Source organism: Sander vitreus, chromosome 12 (genome assembly GCF_031162955.1).
Source record: "Sander vitreus isolate 19-12246 chromosome 12, sanVit1, whole genome shotgun sequence".
NCBI lineage: Eukaryota > Metazoa > Chordata > Actinopteri > Perciformes > Percidae > Sander > Sander vitreus.
In genome coordinates this window covers 19,570,594-19,588,985 of record NC_135866.1, presented here as the reverse complement: position 1 = coordinate 19,588,985, position 18,392 = coordinate 19,570,594, and the positions used below count along the sequence as shown (strand labels likewise).

Below are 18,392 nucleotides of genomic sequence, written 5' to 3'. Positions count from 1 at the left end.
ACTTTTTAAGTGGAAATCATGACATAAATGAATAAGTCAAAAATGTATCTTACTGCAATAAGTCAAAATTAAGACATGCTAAGTAATTACTCTGAGATAAGTAAAAATGTTGGCTTTTTAAATGTTAAAATATTTAACTCTTTAAAATCAAAATATGGGATATAAAGTCAAAGAATTATCAAAGAGTAAGTAAGTCAGAAGTTTGAGATGATAAGTCAAAATGTTGGTGTTTTGAATAAGTGAAGTCAAATATGTGAGATAATGAGTAAAAGAAAAAAACATTTTTAAATAAAAATGATGACAAGTCAAAGATACTGTATTAGATACATACAGTCTATGATTAGATAATAAGTCGAAATGTGACTTTTTGAAAAAGTCAAAATGATAGGTTCTAAGTCAGAATCATAATTTTGACTAGTTCCTATCTTATACATGTATTAGTAAATGAATTAGTAACAAGCAATGACTGGGACATCCCCCTCATAAGTTTGATTTTCCTTTTCGTAATTTGACTCCAAAAGTAAACATTTCGACTAATGCGTATAACCTACTTTTAACCTACTTAACAGTTCTTCTTTTTCTCCTAGTGGAAATTGGCCTCCGTATTAAGTACTAAGTAATAAAACGGACAACATGTAAATCGAGGCTGTTGGAATTTATGCATGTTAATATTCATGTAATGAAAGCCCCCATCAGTAATATAGCCTTAAGAGTAAAAAACGAACATGAATATATTTGTAATACTTTAGTAAGCCGAAAGGGGACGCTGAAACTTTATAAAGATAACAGGGAACAATGCTTTTATTTTGAAAGTCACGCTAGATGTGCGCGTACTGCAGCTGAGTCCTTCACTCGGCAGAAGTTAAGGTCAGCCGGAGGAGGAGTAGACTCTGTGGAGGAAACCTCAACATGTACCGGTGATTTCACTTATACTTTCATTTTCAAATTCAAAATAATCACCCACATTGACGAGCTGTTTTGTTAGACTAGCTGTTAGCCGGTTTAGCACATTAAGCTAACGCTGCTAGCCGTTATAAGCCTTGTTAGATAGCATTAGCTGCTCAGCCAGGACAATAACAGTTAAGTGCTATCATTTTCAAATATGATAATATGATTAATCTGACATACTGTTTCAGAGCTAGGGGCTGTTTTTACTAATGTTCGTTTTTATGCGTGAAAACATTATTTGAAACATAAACTAAATTGCTAATTTATTGGTAGATGTTTTTGGTGTTGTGCTAATTAATGAAAGCTATAACTTTGGATATTTGAGTCATATCAGTATCAAGATATAGCAAGTTTATTTGAATAGAACAGAGGCAATTTACAGTGCTTCACATAAGGCCAAGAAAAGCATTAGAACAAGATTTAAAGCACACTGAAAAGGAAATTAAAATCATTCAAAATAGAATGGAGTAACGTTAATTTAAAATACAATAACATAACCTACAAGTTGAGTAAAAAAGAATAGATAAGAAATACAGTGGTCATTTTTTCCCAAAATAGAATAAAGGAAATGCATGTAAAGTGGTGTACCATTAGTTTGCTTGCTTGTTAATGTCTCAAGAAGTATTAAGTTACTGCAAAAGTAGTTTGAATCTTGATGTACTGGATTGCTGGTAGTTTAATGCACACAGGACTGATCCCTGTCTCTTCAGTATTCTCATTGTTTACTTGTCTGTGGTCTAGCATATCTATGTTTTTAGGTACTCTGTGCTCGTACAAGTCCCATGCAAACTGTCCCTTGAGATGTGATAAGGTCATTCATGCTAACAAAATGCAAACTGGATATCAATCAGTATTTGAAGAGACACAAAAACCATAACATTATATTATGAGCAATTTTAAATGTTTGAGACAAATAATCAACATTTTGTCAAAGTAAGACTCAAATTGGACAATCACCCATGGGTTGAGCCAGTCATGAGGCTCTTGCACAAACTTTAATTGGATGTTGCATGTTTTCTTGTCGGGTGGATATTCAGTGGCCTAGAAGATGTGGTCCAATAGTAAGAGACTTTGTTCAGAAAAAGCAATGCTATGCTTGCAGAAAGGTAAAGCCTCTAATTGTCTTATGTACTCAGACAGCCACTTTGTTCAGGCATGTGTATAATGTCAGGTAAGGTTTGAAATACCTTTGGTGGGTGTGCTTATAGTCCTGTAGATCAGCGAATGAAACATACATCTAGACAGTCTTACAGTTATTTCATGACATTTTTCATGCAAGTAATAATTAATAATATTTTAACACACATCAGAGGTTGATAAGCACTACTCTACTCAGGTTAGGCAAGCATTGCTACTTGCACATACTGTATGAGAGGCTTTATGTAATAACGTCATTATATCCCCTCCTACGTCTCCAAGGTTTAATCCTTGCATGCATGCCATCTCCCTCAGCTCCAGCAGAATGGTGATGAGGATAAGAGAGTTGCCAAGTCATGGATAGATCGCCACAATGACACATGAGACCCTCAGAAGCTCCCAGCTGTCTGTTAAGGCGGCTGCCCTGCGCATGGTCGACCTATCGCTGTCCATGTACTGCTCTCTGGCACAGGTGAGGGGGGGTTTGAAAGTGGTTGGAGTTTGTCAACTGCCATGGTATGGGGAGTTCTGTGTTTTCTTTATCTGAGTCATGAGAGGCAAGGTTGTTGAGGGTATGAGTGCACATTCAGGTTCTTTGCCCTTTTCTTAACTGTATTGCAAGCAAACATCTTTTTTCATGTTTCTATTTGATTTCCTTAGTCTTACTATTGGCCTAAACTAGTAGTTGGACCAAAGTATGTGGTTATATCTTTTTTTACTAGCTATTATTAATATTTTGAGAACATTTATTGGACGTATCTTGATAGTTAACTTGTATTGTTTGGTAGTTTGGAGTAGGGATACCTCTCACCCCTGTAGTCATGTGTGAATTTGCATCTTCATGCACATGCTTGTAGGACATGAAATACAAACCCAGAGACCTGAACATCAAATCTTTCCAGCGCTACTAGTAATCAAAAATTCCACTGGCTTCCTTTTAACCAGTTTTGTCACATTATAAATGCATGTGCATAAAGCCAAGTGAGTTGTCTGAATGTCTGATCTGATTGAATTTGGAGCACAACTCCATTCACAGTGTCTCCTCTAAGCTGGTTTAGAGAGCCTGTTTAGATGTACAGTGCTACTATGTGTTTGTGTGATGGAAAGATACTGGCCAGCAGCTGAGCTTGAGCTTGATGCTGATACTGATGAGAAAGTGTAAGTTGTAGGGTTAATGTGATATTGGCATAGAGTAAGAAAAGCCAAAGTTCAGTGTCTGACTCTCCATGAGCATGAATATTGACTGTTGTCAGGTGCGAATACTTCACGTCACTTCGGTATTATACTTGTTTAGTAATTAGTCCTTCTGGATATTTGACCAAACTAGAACAACAAATATTTGTATTAAAATATACTAAAGTGAAAGCTTATTTAAATATGTATTTTTAAAAAGAGAATGATGTGTAATCTTTCTGAAAGGGCAAATTCTATGTAATTATAAAACAAAATGCACAAAACAACTGAGACCATTCTTTTACTACATTTTTCAAATAAATATAGAGCTAATGCATTTTATACTTAGCAAGTACACAAGTAGAAAATAAAAATGGCTTATTATGAGTTTGTAACTAGTGAGGACTAATTTAGTTCCATCTTTGAGTGTGACTATTTTGCTGTTTTGTTCTTTGCTGGTCTTTTCCTCCTGGATAGTAGATATTTTCTCTCAGTGACCCTCGTGTTATAGTGTTTATGAGTAGCGCGTGAGGAGAGTGTGTGGCCAGAGTCATGTAGCAGATCTGATATCATTACAAATCTGATAGGAGCACGCCTGATAAGTGGTGCTTGCAGGAACAGAAACATTATCGAAACAACTGCAGGCCTGTAGCACAATTTCAATCATCCCATCCCATTTAGTGGCTTTTCAAAAAAAAGTCAATAGTGTGGCTGTTGTCATAGCTCCAAACTAGGGCTAGACGATTAATCGGAAATTTATCGACATTGAAATTCTGAAGCTGTTATCAAGGTATTTTTCCCATGACGATAATTTTTATAGAACTAAAACATATTTTTTTTTCACAAGACATTTTCATTTCAATTTTATACATTTTCAATAAATAGCCATAATAGTTCCCGCTTTGTGTGTTTCCTTCAGTTATTTTAAAATAACAAAAATAAGCACTTTTGAATTAGAAAAAAATATCTCACCTTCAATATTTGAGCCTATTTACAGTACAAACCTTGCCAATAAACTATGAAAAAAATCACAAAAAAATTATATTTATTGTTATCGAGGTAAAATGTGCAATTAATTGTGATGTTGATTTTAGGTCATATCGTGCAGCCCTACTCCAAACTGTGTTTATGTAATCTTCAATTGTTGGGAATGTGCAGCAGTGGTGTCGTGACGGTGTGGATAATCTCCCTCGTAGTTCAGTGTTTCTATCTATAGACAGACCGGGGTACGCACGCTATCTGAAAATAATTCTTTAAAATCTAGATGACAGGCTAGTGGCTGATTCTCAGCGCTGTACGTTATGTCATAAGTGGAGTTATGCATCCTCAGATGAACTCTCATCAGACAGGACATTTGTGTTTGATGCATTTCCTCATGTTCTGGGGGGGTGGGGGGGTTTGAGTTTGGATTTAAGAATTTTCCAACTCCAACAGTTAGGCTAAAGAGAATCAAGAGCTTTTGTTTGGTCACATTTTCATTTTTGACTAAACAAATAGAAAAGAAACGTACACATTTAACTTTAACTTCCTCCCTCTACCTTTCCTCCAGGTGAGTGTCAGCACAGGCACCAAGAAGCTGGTGGCAGCCACTGCCTTTGGTGCCATCTCGCTCCTCTACCTCGCTCGCCGCTTCCAGAGGAGGAAGGGCAGAAAGAAGGCTCACTCACCTCAGTGGGAGCAGGCTGGCTTTGAGTTTTTGTCCTCGGCCCCAGCAGAAAATGGTAAATCTTCCACTCAACCAGCAGCTCACTGGCCTGTGATTTTCATTTAGTGTGTGAGCCCAGTTGCTGGTTTGTGATGTAATCAGATTGACTTGTTGTGGCGATGCTGGCCGCAGGGGGGGAACCGGGGGGGAAAAAAGCAGCAGCCTGCATCAAAAAAGTTGAGACAGATTCAACTTTTGGAGAAACGCAACCCGAAATCACCCTGCAGTGGCCAATAATTTAACATTTGATCAGACTTGTCAGTCCGTTTGGGGTGTGAGAGTCCTGTACAGTAAACCTCACTGTTTCTATTGCTAACACAAGAAAGTCACAGAAAAAAAACGATGAGGGTAAAAAACGAAATGGAAGCACTTAACTGCCCAGAAGTTTCTGTAACAGCACAAAGCACAGCCGCTCTTCTCTTCTCTTTTCTTTTCCTCGGCAATTAAACTACCTTCAAGTCCAGACGGAAATGTGGAGATCATAAAAACGTTCTGAACACAACAGTACATCACACAAATGGGCCATTTTGGTGACTCTCCCACACCACCACACAACCCCGGGGCGAATCACCAGATCGCTTGCTTTGGTCTGAATGCGCCCTTAATCTGATTTAGGAAGATTTCCCACTGATTAGAGAAGAAGTCCTACAGAGAAATTAACAGAAAAGCAGAATTAAATAGGATCAAATGAGCAGTTGGCCAGGGCAAAAAGATTGGTTTTTTTTATTAAACTTTTGACAGCTTCATATATGGACAAAGTTCATACAGGTTTACATTTCTGACAGGAGAGTATGTTTGCAAAGCTAATTCTGTTTCTGCATATGTGAACATCAGTTAAAAATGTAACACTTGTGCTAATGTGTAATAATCTGATTTAGTAAACTGTTGGTAATGCTAGAATGTGACCCCGGTGGAAATTAACATACTACAGCATGTACATTCAAGTAAATGACAGAGGCAGACTCCGACAGTGTAACATGTTTGCTCAAATGTTGTCCCTGCTTGTCCCATGTACACACTCTGATTGTGAGCAAACCAAAGCAAATCGCTACATTTGGCATGTAAAAAAATAGTTTGAGCTGGTAACAGTTTGTACAAGCCAGCTCATAGCAGCAGGTGAGTCAGAAAGTAAATTATTAAAAAAGGATGGAAATGATTCAAACAGAAAATGGCCATTTCAGTCTGTTTGTCAAATTGGCAAACATGGTTTTATCCAATCCTGCTACATGCTCATGTCGCGTGGTCATTGTGTATTCTGGTCTTACTCATTAAACATTATCTCTGAACTCTCATCTTTATCTACCCAGATAAAACCAGTCAAAACAACGCTCTCTCTCTCAACTCCAAGAATGGCTACTCCTCTGGTCTGCTTCTCAATGCAGGAGACTACAGAAAACTGTCCGGGTCTCTGCTAAGCCTGGCCTCTGTAAGACAAAGAAATCGCTTTGATGTACTAAAGATTATTATGTTGTTATATGTAAAACACCGAGACATAATGCTATAATGAGGGACGTTTTTCCTATATGTTTAAAAATGGATGCTATCACTCCTACTGATGGCTATCCTCTGTCCAAACCAGGAAGGGGACAATAACTTTGTTTTTGTTTTGAACCTGGTACAGTACGCACAAACCAGTGATAGTGACTTTGTTGTGCCAGGTTTTCCAATATTTCCAGTGTTAAATACACTTGATGAGAGAACTCCCTCTGAATGATAACCAGGTGGCCGAATATCATTTACTATTTAGTATATGTTTTTCTATACTCATGAGCACACCAAATTGCACAGACATGGACATGGTGTAGAACTGTGTCTATACACAAAGATGTGTCAAAACACATCTGAAATGCTGAGTTGGTAGGGTTGACCTGTTGTGTTTGTGGTGTAACGCTGCTTCCACTGCTTTAAACATAACTTTTTTCCGTTATGTCTTTGCAGGTACAAAGCATGAACTCGTCAAACAGTAACATCTGCGCAAATGAATCCATCTGTTGGGACAGAGCGGGGAAGCTGATTGCAGTGTGGTCAACTTACCTGTCACCACACCTGAAAACCTGTACCTCATGGGTAAAGAACCTTACACACAATACGTCACCTCACTGTGTTTTTTACAAGGAGAACGGACCACACAATACATGAGTTGAAATAATGGAAGTATTCATCTGTAATTTCTTGGAATAATCTGTTTTTGGTGGGTTGCCTTGTTTCGAGATAAAGCTTTTGAGTTGTTGTTTGATTGTTTTAGGAGACTCGGTTTGTGTGTGTTTGCAGGTATGGATTTATTCGAGGAGGCTCTACGGCGGTGGGAGGAAGCGTTAACATTCAGGAGCAGGCAGGGCGAGGATGAGGCCAGCTGTGCATCAGTCAAAACGGGAGCTGGAGACGCCATTGCTGAGCAGAGCATGGAGGTGAACATACAGAAAAACACTGCTCATTTAAAGATAGAAATTCCTTTTCAGTGGGGAAGATTAACCACACCACAGTTACACATGTAATTTAGTACCACATAGGCCTGCACGATTAATCGTTATAAAATCGCGATCTTTTTTTTTTTTTTTTTTTTATGACTTTGATTCTCATTTAATTTTTACGAGCCGACTGCATCACAAACGCTACTACTTTCTTCTGTGAGTTTTAAACATAGACTGTATAAAAAAGGTTTTAAAGCACTCCCAAGCACTGCAAAGCTCTCCCTTCTCTTCATTGAAGCCTCTATGTTTACAGGCTTGTGGTGATGCGCAATGTGCTATAGGTGCCAAAACTAAATCTATGTTTGGTACTGCCACTTTGTTTTGTTTTGTCATGGTTCATGTGTGCAATAAACATTACACTTTGTGAAAAAAAAATCGTGGCAGAGAATCGTGATGTCAATTCTAAGCTAAAAAATCGTGATTCATATTTTCCCCGAATCGTGCAGGCCTAGTGCCACACTTAATAAGAGATAAAAGAATAAGAGATAAAAATGAAGGAGTTGGCCAGACGATGCTTTTGAGATCTTTGCTTTTTGCTGTTTGCTTTCTTCATTTCCTGTGTTCTGATGCATTTTATGCACCAATTTATGGTAGAAACAGCTTTATTCATGTGAAGGAAAACACCAAATTCAGGAGGCAGGTGACAATTCAAAATATAAAAATATAATGGAATATAATGCAGTAAGAGGGCTTTCACATCAGGGACCTGGGCCCAGATCCGAGTAAACTTGACCCCAAAGTCCAGTTGGTTGCGTACCATACCCCAAAAACGGTCGGTCGATCCGTGCCCAAGTCCAAATTTTTTTCGGCATTTATTTTCACAGGAGAGATGAGGACATGAAAGGGGAGAGAGAGGGGGAATGACGTGCAGTAAAGGGCTGCGGGTTGGAGTCGAACCCGCAAGGAGTAAACCTTTTATATATGTGCGCCTGCTCTACCAACTGAGCTAACCTGGCCACAACTACAAGGAGTTTTTAACCAGTTATGAAACTGTCTCAATTTTATACCGATGCCACTATATCAGGTCAGCGGAGAGTCCGGTACAGCCTGACTCTGAACCATAAAACTGAGATCCCCTGCTCTCTGTGGGACAGCACAAGCCAACTGGCCTATCAGCACCAGCCACATGTGTAAAATATGGTGGCTGGAAGTCAAAAACATTTTGGCGCTGGCAAAAAACTCTTTTCAGGAAGCCCCCAGTTGTGCCTTTTTAGAAAGCTTAATACAATTGTGGAAAGAGATCTTTGGAGTGAACTTTCTTTATTTTACCTCTGGCACTTTTCAAACTAACAATCTACATTAGCCAGGTGCCTGCCCACGATTTAAGTTTGCCTGGCCTGTTTTTCAAATCATATTTTATGTTATTATTTAGTAAAACTGGTCACTCTATTATAGCCATAGTTCTATAGTTATTTTTATTTAAAAAAAAGTTATCTCTAACAATCAACCCACTTCAAAAGAGAAAAAATTCTAACAATAAAATAAAAAACATTTAAAAAAAAAGAATCATGTCCAAATCAATCCGATTCGCTCAAAGAACACAAAAAGGATGAGTTTGACAAGGAGCAGGCAGAAGCATAATGCTTCTAAAGTCCTGCCCCTAGTTAAAGTTGTATTATCTTTGTGTTCAGGATGTCATCAGCACAGAGTTCATCCACAGGCTCAAGTCTCTGTTGCAGAGGGCTTACAGCCTCCAGGAGGAGTTTGAGGGAGTGTTGTGCATGTCAGAGCCCTCGTCCCACAGCAACAGCCAAGGTGAGTCACTCATACAATATTATGTAATTTCCATGATCAATGGAGTATTGCGCAACACATTACAATGATTATTCTCCATCACAGATAAAATGGCAGACATTTTGGCCAGAGAGGAGCTGGACGACGCATGTCTGAGAGACAGTATGAGCATCGCCTCCACCGACTCATTTGTGTCTGCTGCTGAGGTGAGAGAACCACTCACCATCGCTTTCTAACCATACCAAATACTGAATTTTATCAATCATCTTACTTAACATCTCAAGAACTCTTTATATGCTTGACTCACTTTTTGTCAGTCGTCATTTTTTTTTTTTCTACAAAGAACATCCTCTCAAGTCTTAGAGAAACAACCACTAAGCTAAGTCCACTTTTGGTGGCAATAACCCTAAAACATAACACTCAACTAATAAGTAAACACTACAGCACAGGTTATTTGATGCAACTGACAAACACTATTCATACATTTCCTTGTGAGTCATTGTAGGGGGGGGAGACAATAAACTGAAATAGTAATAGTATTCACAAATAGACGTTATTAAAGTATTGTATTTGAGATTCCAAAAAGCAAACGATAAGTAGTGGCCTGACCGTTTACCATTTAAAGTAGTTTTTCAGCAGCTTCTATGACATGAAACAAAAGTAGCACTTTTACAGGAAACAAAGAGATGTGGTTATAAAACAGAAGATTTTATCTTTTCAGCTTTATCTCACTGCTTTATTATGTATATGAATGCATATTTTGAACAAAACATGAGGTGAATTATCCCATTCACTACAAGAGCCTTGCATTGATGTATTGATACCATTCAGTGTGTTGTTACAACTGACGATGGGGCACAAACCATACATTATCATTAGTAGGTTGGTGATCTCAACTTAATCTGGATGATCAGTTAGAACTAATCATGTCGGTGTCGCTTTTTGGGATACAGATGTATAGAATAATAATAATTAGAATATTAGTGTAGTGAATAGTAGTGTAATAAATAAGATTTGTAATCCCACAGGTGAGCACCTAAAACCAGCAAACATCTAAATGATATCTAAATAGGAAAGTATTTAAAATTTTGTATGATGTAGCCTATGATGTTTATTCTCTGTACCCGTATGAATCATAACATTCGATGCCATAACTTCTTTGTGGATTTGCTTGCCCAGGGACAGCTGATGAAGTTTAGGTCATGAGCTAATTCTGTCAATGACTGTCCATTGTCCCTGTTAAATAAACAATACAATACAAAAAAAATATCAAACTGTCTCACTCTGAAGCAGTACATCTACAACCAGTTGACAGCAGGAGTTTGATTCAAATAGCTTTGATCTTCCTGTAAATTCCCCACCCGGTGGTTACCGACACTCAGCTTATCCCCCCCACTTATCCCTTAAGACGCTGTGGGGGATACTGATGTACTTGACCCACAAAGTCTAAAAATAAATTGGTCGTGAAGGTCGTGATTTTTTTTTTACTAAAGCTAAATTCCTTGAAATGTTCAGGTAAAGACCTGCTGAAAGCTAAAGGTGCTGTATATCTCTAACAGGAGTGGGTATTAGCATGTATAGCACAAATCATTTGATGTAAATGTAAAATGTAAATAGCTGTTTTTATATATATATATACACAGTATCTCACAAAAGTGAGTACACCCCTCACATTTTAGTAAATATTTAATTATCTTTTAATGGCCCAACACTGAAGAAATTACACTTTGCTACAATGTAAAGTATTAAGTGTACAGCTTGTATAACAGTGTAAATGTGCTGTCCCCTCAAAATAACTCAACACACAGCCATTAATGTCTAAACCGCTGGCAACAAAAGTAAGTACACCCCTATGTTAAATTCCCATAGAGGCAGGCAGAGTTTTATTTTTAAAGGCCAGTTATTTCATGGATCCAGGATACTATGCATCCTGATAAAGTTCCCTTGGTCTTTGGAATTAAAATAGCCCTATATATATATATATATATATATATATATAATTTTTTTTATTTTATATATATTATTTTTTTATTTTATATATATTTATGTTATTTTTTTAATATATATATATATATATATATATATATATATATATATATATATATATATACACACACACACAAAACTTTCTTTTCCTACATCTTCAATTAAATTCATCTTTAAAATGTACAAAAGCTGGGGCCGGGTTAGCTCAGTTGGTAGAGCAGGCACACATGCAGTACATAGAGGATTACTCCTTGATGCTGCATGTCATTCCCCCTCTCTCCCCTTTCATGTCTTCATCTGTTCTATGGAAATGAAGGCCTAAAATGGCCAAAAAATTATTAAAAACAAAAAAAAATATATATGTGTAAAAGCTTTAAATGAAGGTATTTACACCCTCAAGCGTGTTTTACCATTTACAGTCAGACCAGTCAGTGAAGGCTGAGCAGTCAAACTGGGTCACTCATGCTTATTAATAGACCTTCAACATTCTTCAGTGTACAACATACAGCTCGCTGTTACTCTGCAGCTGTTTTCACTGTAACTTCCACACCGCAACAACCTGGAGAGATCTTTGTCTGGTCTGGAATTGTTCAAAACGGCACAATTTAATAACTAATAAAGGTAAAAGGAAAGAGAATGGACAGGACCAGGACAACCTGTACATAATACATAATGTACTGTACTTACTTTAGGAGGGACAAGAAACTCAAGGTTCAGCCTTTGAGACCATGTTGACCCCAATGTTCAGCCCCAGCTACCTTGATTAGAATACAGCTTTATATGCATATGTTCTTATTACATTAACTCAGAAATAAATACATTAACAGTGAATTATTGTGGGAGCAAAGAAACTGAATGCGGATTCTACTAACGTTTGCCTTGATATTTCCTGATCAAGAGCACCTGTTAAAGAGTTTTTTTTTGGATGCACGTACCTCTTCTTCTTCAATGGTTTTGGTGTCAGAATCCAAAAGCTTTCTGTTTTTGCGTGGATATTTAAGAATCACAGTAGGACACAGAAGCACCTACTGTATTATGAATGAGGAGCATGACCTTTGACAGGAATGGGATTGAAATGTTTATTTAGTCCCTAATCATCTTCTTTTTTTTTTCTACCTCTGCTCTCCGTCTGTGTATCAGCTGTCAGAGCACCGAGAGCTGAGGAACGTCGTCGCTCTGGGTCATCACCTTTTCTACGAGGAGGCGCTGCAGATGGCCGAAGATGGCAAGATCTCCTGCAGGGTGCTGCGGTAATTAAACTGATTTAGTATGACACACATGGAACACAGATAATCTACATTCCTGGAACATGTTGTGTGGAGTTCATTGCTTTGTCTGCCCTCATTTTAATCTGTTTTTTTTTTTTTTTTTTTTTTCTTGAATTTTCATGATCAGGACTGAGATGCTCGAGTGTTTTGGGGACATCGATTTCCTGGCCAAGTTGCACTGTGTGCGTCAGGCATGTCAGGTACAGTATACCCTTATGAATTAAAATACATCACGATAACAGAGAGGGGAACTCATCTAATAATTGGATCGAATACACCATAAAATATTGTAAATGTTGTTACGGGAAGATAGCAGCAGTTTTGTATTGGTGTATTGTATGAACACAATTCACATGTAAATGCTAATAAAATCCACCAGGAAGGAATTACATCCTAAATTCATTGGATTGTGCGATCTTACTGAAGAAAATATGTGTTAACGTCACAGAAGATTGCACTAGTGGGAACAATGTAAAGCCACTGTGTAGAATATGAATTCTGAAAGTAAAATGTGTTTTTTTTTCCTCCAGCTCATTTTGTGCGATAGAACGACCCGGATGTTTCTGGCCGACACAGGAAAGAAAATACTGTCTTCCATTATCATCAAAGGACAGAAGGTAAGTCTGAAACCACAACTAGTGAACAATAAGATGATACATCTTCAGTTAAGCGCTTCCCCTCCTAAATGTTATCGTTTGGTTTCCAGAGCCCAAAGAGATTCGAGGAACTGTTTGATGGGATGATTTCCTTCCTGGAGCACACGGAGCACTGGGAAAACACAGAGGTGGAGCTGGCCACACGAGGGGTACGAGTGCTGCTGTCTCTACAACATCATGTCTGACTTCTGCTGTTTGATCCCAAAATGCTACCAACAGGAGTGGACAGCCTCTCTTCTTCTTTTTTTTTTTTTTTTTCCCAAAGTATAACGTTTTATTCTCACCCTCGCCAGGTGAAGCACTTGAACTTCTATGATATAGTGCTGGATTTCATCCTGATGGACTCATTCGAGGATCTGGAGAATCCACCGATCTCCATCCAGAACGTGATCAACAACCGCTGGCTCAACAGCTCCTTCAAGGAGACGGTGAGTGAACGCATCAAATACTTCTTCGTACTCAATGGATTACTGGCAGCTGGTGTAGAGGAGGATCAGACATGGACATTCTTTATAATGTACTTTTTAAATGATTATACTACAATAACTTGTAATTCTGAAAACTAAATAAACCGGAGTAGATAATTTACAGAACAATACTGTTGATTTTGTAAGTGCAATATACAGTATACATATTGTAGATGTCTGTTGAAAATGGCAAATATAGAGGTAAACGCTGCACATGTGTTGGCACATTTTTCTGAGATATTTTGTAGTTTCCTGTATCATGCTTTATATTTTTGTATCTAAGTTGGTGCATTTCATTTTTGGGTATTTGAGCTTTTCATAGAGGATTTATCTGCATGTATTTGACAGGCGGTGGCATCAAGCTGTTGGTCAGTGATGAAGCAGAAGAGACAGCACATAAAGGTTAAGTCCAACAAAATGTTCAAACTGTTTTGGATAACTGTAACAGGACACACTTTAGATATCAGTCTCACCGCTTGACCTCCTAAATGACATCTCGGGCACAATTATTACAGCTGGAAACACTAGTTGCCTAGTTGACTACAATTCCTACATTTTATTTATTACACCGACAACCACACAACTACTACGCCTTATCAGTTGTGGTTGTAAGACAGTTCCAAAATCCCATCACTTCCCATCAACCTCTTCTCTTTGTCTCAGGTGTCGGACGGCTTCATCGCTCATTTCTACGCTGTGTGCGAACAGATCAGCCCCGTCCTGGCCTGGGGCTTCCTGGGGCCCAAGAGCTCCCTGCATGACTTCTGCTGCTTCTTCAAGGTCCGTTTCAGCACCAGAAAACAACAACTGCCAGTACCCTCTTCCAAATAGGATCTTTACTTCTGTTGGTGTCACAGCTCATGTATCCACCTAAGCAAGCTTCCTCTTTCATACCTCTTGAGTTTCCATTGTATGCAAATAGGGAAACACTGATTTCAGTTTTTGGAGGGTTTCATTGAAAAGGTAGTCAGATTATTAAATAGATTTTGATTGGATCGGAAAACAGATTTACAAAACATTATTAGTTTTTCAGTTCACCAAGTACTTAATTTATTCATTACTATTATTATTTTTGTAACGTTTTTATTAATTTTTCATTGCAATTACAATTTTCAACATGTGGTTGTACAGATAAACGGAGAAAGTAAAAAAAACAATCAATGAGGTATAGGAAACTGAAATAAGAGCTATTAAAGACAAAATTACAAGGTACAAGTGACAATGGTGGGATTTGATTAGTAAACTGCTCGTGAAAAAAACAAGAATTCTAGCTGCTCCGGTCAGTGCTGAGGGAAAGTATCCAAAGCACATTGACTGACTATAAGATGTGAAATTGTGACTGTTGAGCTTTGAACTTGCAATCTTCAGGTCCAAAGGTAAACACTGATCACAGCAAGCTATTGTCCAGGTGGTGGGGGTGACTCTAGCTATTTGGGGTATATTTTATTGAGTCAGCCTGGGTTGACGCGATTACATGATTTTCCTAAAATGCAACTGGACTGATTGTTAATCAGAATCAGGTGTGTTAATGCAAAAACACATTTAAAAACATGCAGGGCGGCTGTCCACAGCACAATGAATGATTATATATACGTATGATTATCTTGCAACACCATGGGCTTGAACTCAGAACCATTGAGGCCATAGGCAGGTTCTGATCTCAGGGAGCTATTATCTGGGTGAAGTAGCATCGCAACGCCTAGTAGACAAGGAGCAGGCTTGTGTGAAAATGCAGAATTTAAAGCTGCTGTAAAAAATCTATTTCTTATTAGAAAATTCTGAGAATTTGTGTACTTGGTTAAGACAACATAGATGCCTGTTATTTATTTTCAAAAAGATCAATAAATGCCAAACTGATGTTTAAAGATGCTCTATTTTGCATTGACTGCAATGCGTAGATGGGGACACAATTCAAACTTTTATTCACAAGATAAAATTCTGAAATGTTGCTCACCAAATCTGCAATGATCTTCAAATGTGATTTTTTTTTCCATGAACAAAGATTTAGTTTGGAAGAAATTGCAGTATTTGTTTACACTACGGTATGCAGTAAAACGTTTTCATGCACTTTGAGCTCAATTTTTGATAAATCAGAAATTTAAATGGTGAATTTCTGGTGGACAGTCTGAAGATGAAGTTGCCCAAATTTGGTGTCAATTGAAACAAATGTGGGAGGCGATAGGTTTAAGAAATTTTGCAGTTTTTGCAAAAAGTAGTGATGGACTTCAAAATTGCGACAAGGTAACAGCAGAGCATAGTTTCTGCTCTATTGGGGCTACAGTTTAGCATCATTTGTGACGTAGCATGTATGGCTGATTTGTTATGCATTTCTAAAGTTTAGAATTTTAGATGGCTGTTGTAGCGCCACCATCAGAACAATTAGCACACAAATCACACTGATTAAGTTTAGCATAGGACTGATGTGCAAAGTTTGAGTTTTCGTGCATGAGAACATGTATTTCTTAGGAACAAAAAAAAAACCCGCAGTCCATGCAGATTTGCTGCTCGGCTCCTAAATAGTAGCAAGAGAGCTGCTGAAACAGGCTGCCTACTGTTCACCACCCTGATTTTTTTAAAGAATGAGTGCGCTCAATAGCCGAACCAAATATGTGCTCTAAAAGAAAATAAGAAAAATGAAATTCTGGAGAACTGTGTCTTATGTAAAGTATCTGCCTCAGCGTTCCTTAAGCACGTGTCCTAAAAGTGTTCTCACTTTTCCTTCAGGATCAGGTGCTGTACTTCCTAAAGGACATTTTTGACCTGGACAAAGTGCGTTACTCTTCTGTGGAGAGTCTAGCAGAGGACATGCTCCACCTGCTGCACCGGCGCTCTGAACTGTTGGTTGCCTACCTGGGAGCAGACTCCCTGCGGCATGTCAACAGCTGCAGTTCCCCGCAGGTGCAGCTGGTGTCCAGCGCCCTGCTGGAGGCACAAGTGCAGTGAGAGCCGGGGAACTTCTATCCATCCGTCCTGGGTCATCAATACACTATACACATGGAACTCTCTGTATTTTCACTAGGGTGAGTTCACAGCAACTGTTGGACATGGCTTTATTTTCCACCAATCATGAACTTTAACGTAAAATACTTTCAGAGGTCTGGCATGCACATCTCCCATCATGCTTTGTGCTCTCATTGCTCTGTATCCCAGGATGAACTGTACCAGCTGTCTTGCCTTCACACTTAAATCATTATCTCCAGTGTGGCCTCTCCTCCCCCGCTGTTCACTGTGCCGTAGCAGTGCACGGTCCATTTAAAATATCATAGCAATAATATTTGTAATTTAAACTTGCTCTGAGACATTTTGTGTCATCTTGCAGTAGATATTCCGCTGTGTAAAATTAAGGCATTTGCTGTTGAGAGCAATTAGTCTAAAGAAAAAGGGTATTTTACAGTATGTATTTTACTATACAGTTAAATGATGCAAGATTTATATTTTAGAAGTTATAGTTGTGCCTGTATGCATCAATGCATTTGTGATCAGCTTCAAACATACAGTAGTATGAATACCAATGTTGAATAATAAACTATCAGATTTATTAGATGTAGTTCCATATCATAGATGCAAAACTATTAAATGTACTTGGTTTTTGTTACAAGCACGTGTTGCGCAGGGAAAATCGCTGAACAAGGGTCTCCTTACATTAAAGATACTACGCACCAGAACTAAAACCTTCATGCAATATTTAAATGAAGCCTAGCTCATGGAGCCTACAAAGCCCTTAAACCCATCATACAGTCAACTATAGGAAATAAAATATACATCACTAGTACATAGTCCTGGAGCTCAAGACGGGCAAACACGCAAGAAGCCTTACTATTAATGCACATATTTAAGCCTCGTCTTCAACACTGAATGTCAGTCTTAAAATTACTACAATATATTATCGTTTGCTCTGCTGATCAGTCACTGCCATGTACAGACCATGCACAACGTGAAAGCTTTGAGCAGCAGAGTTATTGCAGGAATATATACCTGTGTTAATGTTCTAAAAATGCTTGATACATATCTATATATACACGAAATAAGGTGTTGATTGCAGTCCTAGTTTCCATGCCTAACTGCAGTGGGGACAGAAGCACATTAAAAACGTTTTATTTAATTTGCATCAACTCAGACTGCTGAAGCCTCATTCACCCCCACATTTCTTTTAATTGTAATTTCATTATAAAAGGGATCCTTTAAGAGCCAGTAGGAACGATGTAAAAGTTGTTCTAAGAGACTGTAAAATGATAGAACTAAGGTGGATTTGATTTAACATGGAAAAACATTTACATTTGTGGGTTCACCTCATTTGTGCATAAATTAAGTAAATAAAGACGGAGAATGCGTTTGCTGTGTTTTGTTTCTTATACCTAATAAAAGTGAATGTGTCCAGTTAATTTGTTACAACTTTATTAATGAACATGTCAACATTTCAAAAGTCAGAACAGTTAATTAAAAAAAAAACAATATATTTGATAATATACACAGCACATGAAACTTTTTTTTTTTTTTACCTCTAATGCATGCTCCTTGTTTTGTCTTCTACACCCCCACGAACTCTGTGTTGAAACACTGAGCATCTCACATGTACAGATGAACAGAAACAGTAAGTGACCCTTTATCTACAGAGAAAAGTGATTTAAAAATAACCCCCAAATTTTTACTGCCAATAAAACTGTGCAAGTCATTTTAAAGTACATCACTTCCTGTCCTCATCCAACTTTCTAAAGCACATTCCTATTGACTAAGGTTACTGATGAATGCATTCAAGCGACAAAATAAACCATCAGACAACTCTAAATACACTATGGCATCATGGTTATAAAAACAGTCGGTCCGAGCTGAAAAACATGTATCTGACC

At 38.0% G+C, this 18,392-nt stretch overlaps 1 protein-coding gene across 1 annotated transcript; it reads left to right on the top strand.

The window, feature by feature from the left end:
• Positions 1 to 822: 822 nt before the first annotated feature.
• miga1 (mitoguardin 1) lies at positions 823 to 17,927 on the top strand. The gene is given in 17 exon segments (XM_078264408.1): positions 823 to 917; positions 2,401 to 2,557; positions 4,808 to 4,979; positions 6,271 to 6,389; positions 6,902 to 6,971; positions 6,974 to 7,030; positions 7,235 to 7,371; positions 9,066 to 9,189; positions 9,274 to 9,374; positions 12,295 to 12,404; positions 12,550 to 12,622; positions 12,953 to 13,039; positions 13,129 to 13,227; positions 13,372 to 13,506; positions 13,894 to 13,947; positions 14,209 to 14,325; positions 16,270 to 17,927. Coding segments are annotated over 16 exon segments (1,773 nt in total). The 5' UTR covers positions 823 to 917; positions 2,401 to 2,458; the 3' UTR covers positions 16,489 to 17,927.
• Positions 17,928 to 18,392: the final 465 nt, after the last annotated feature.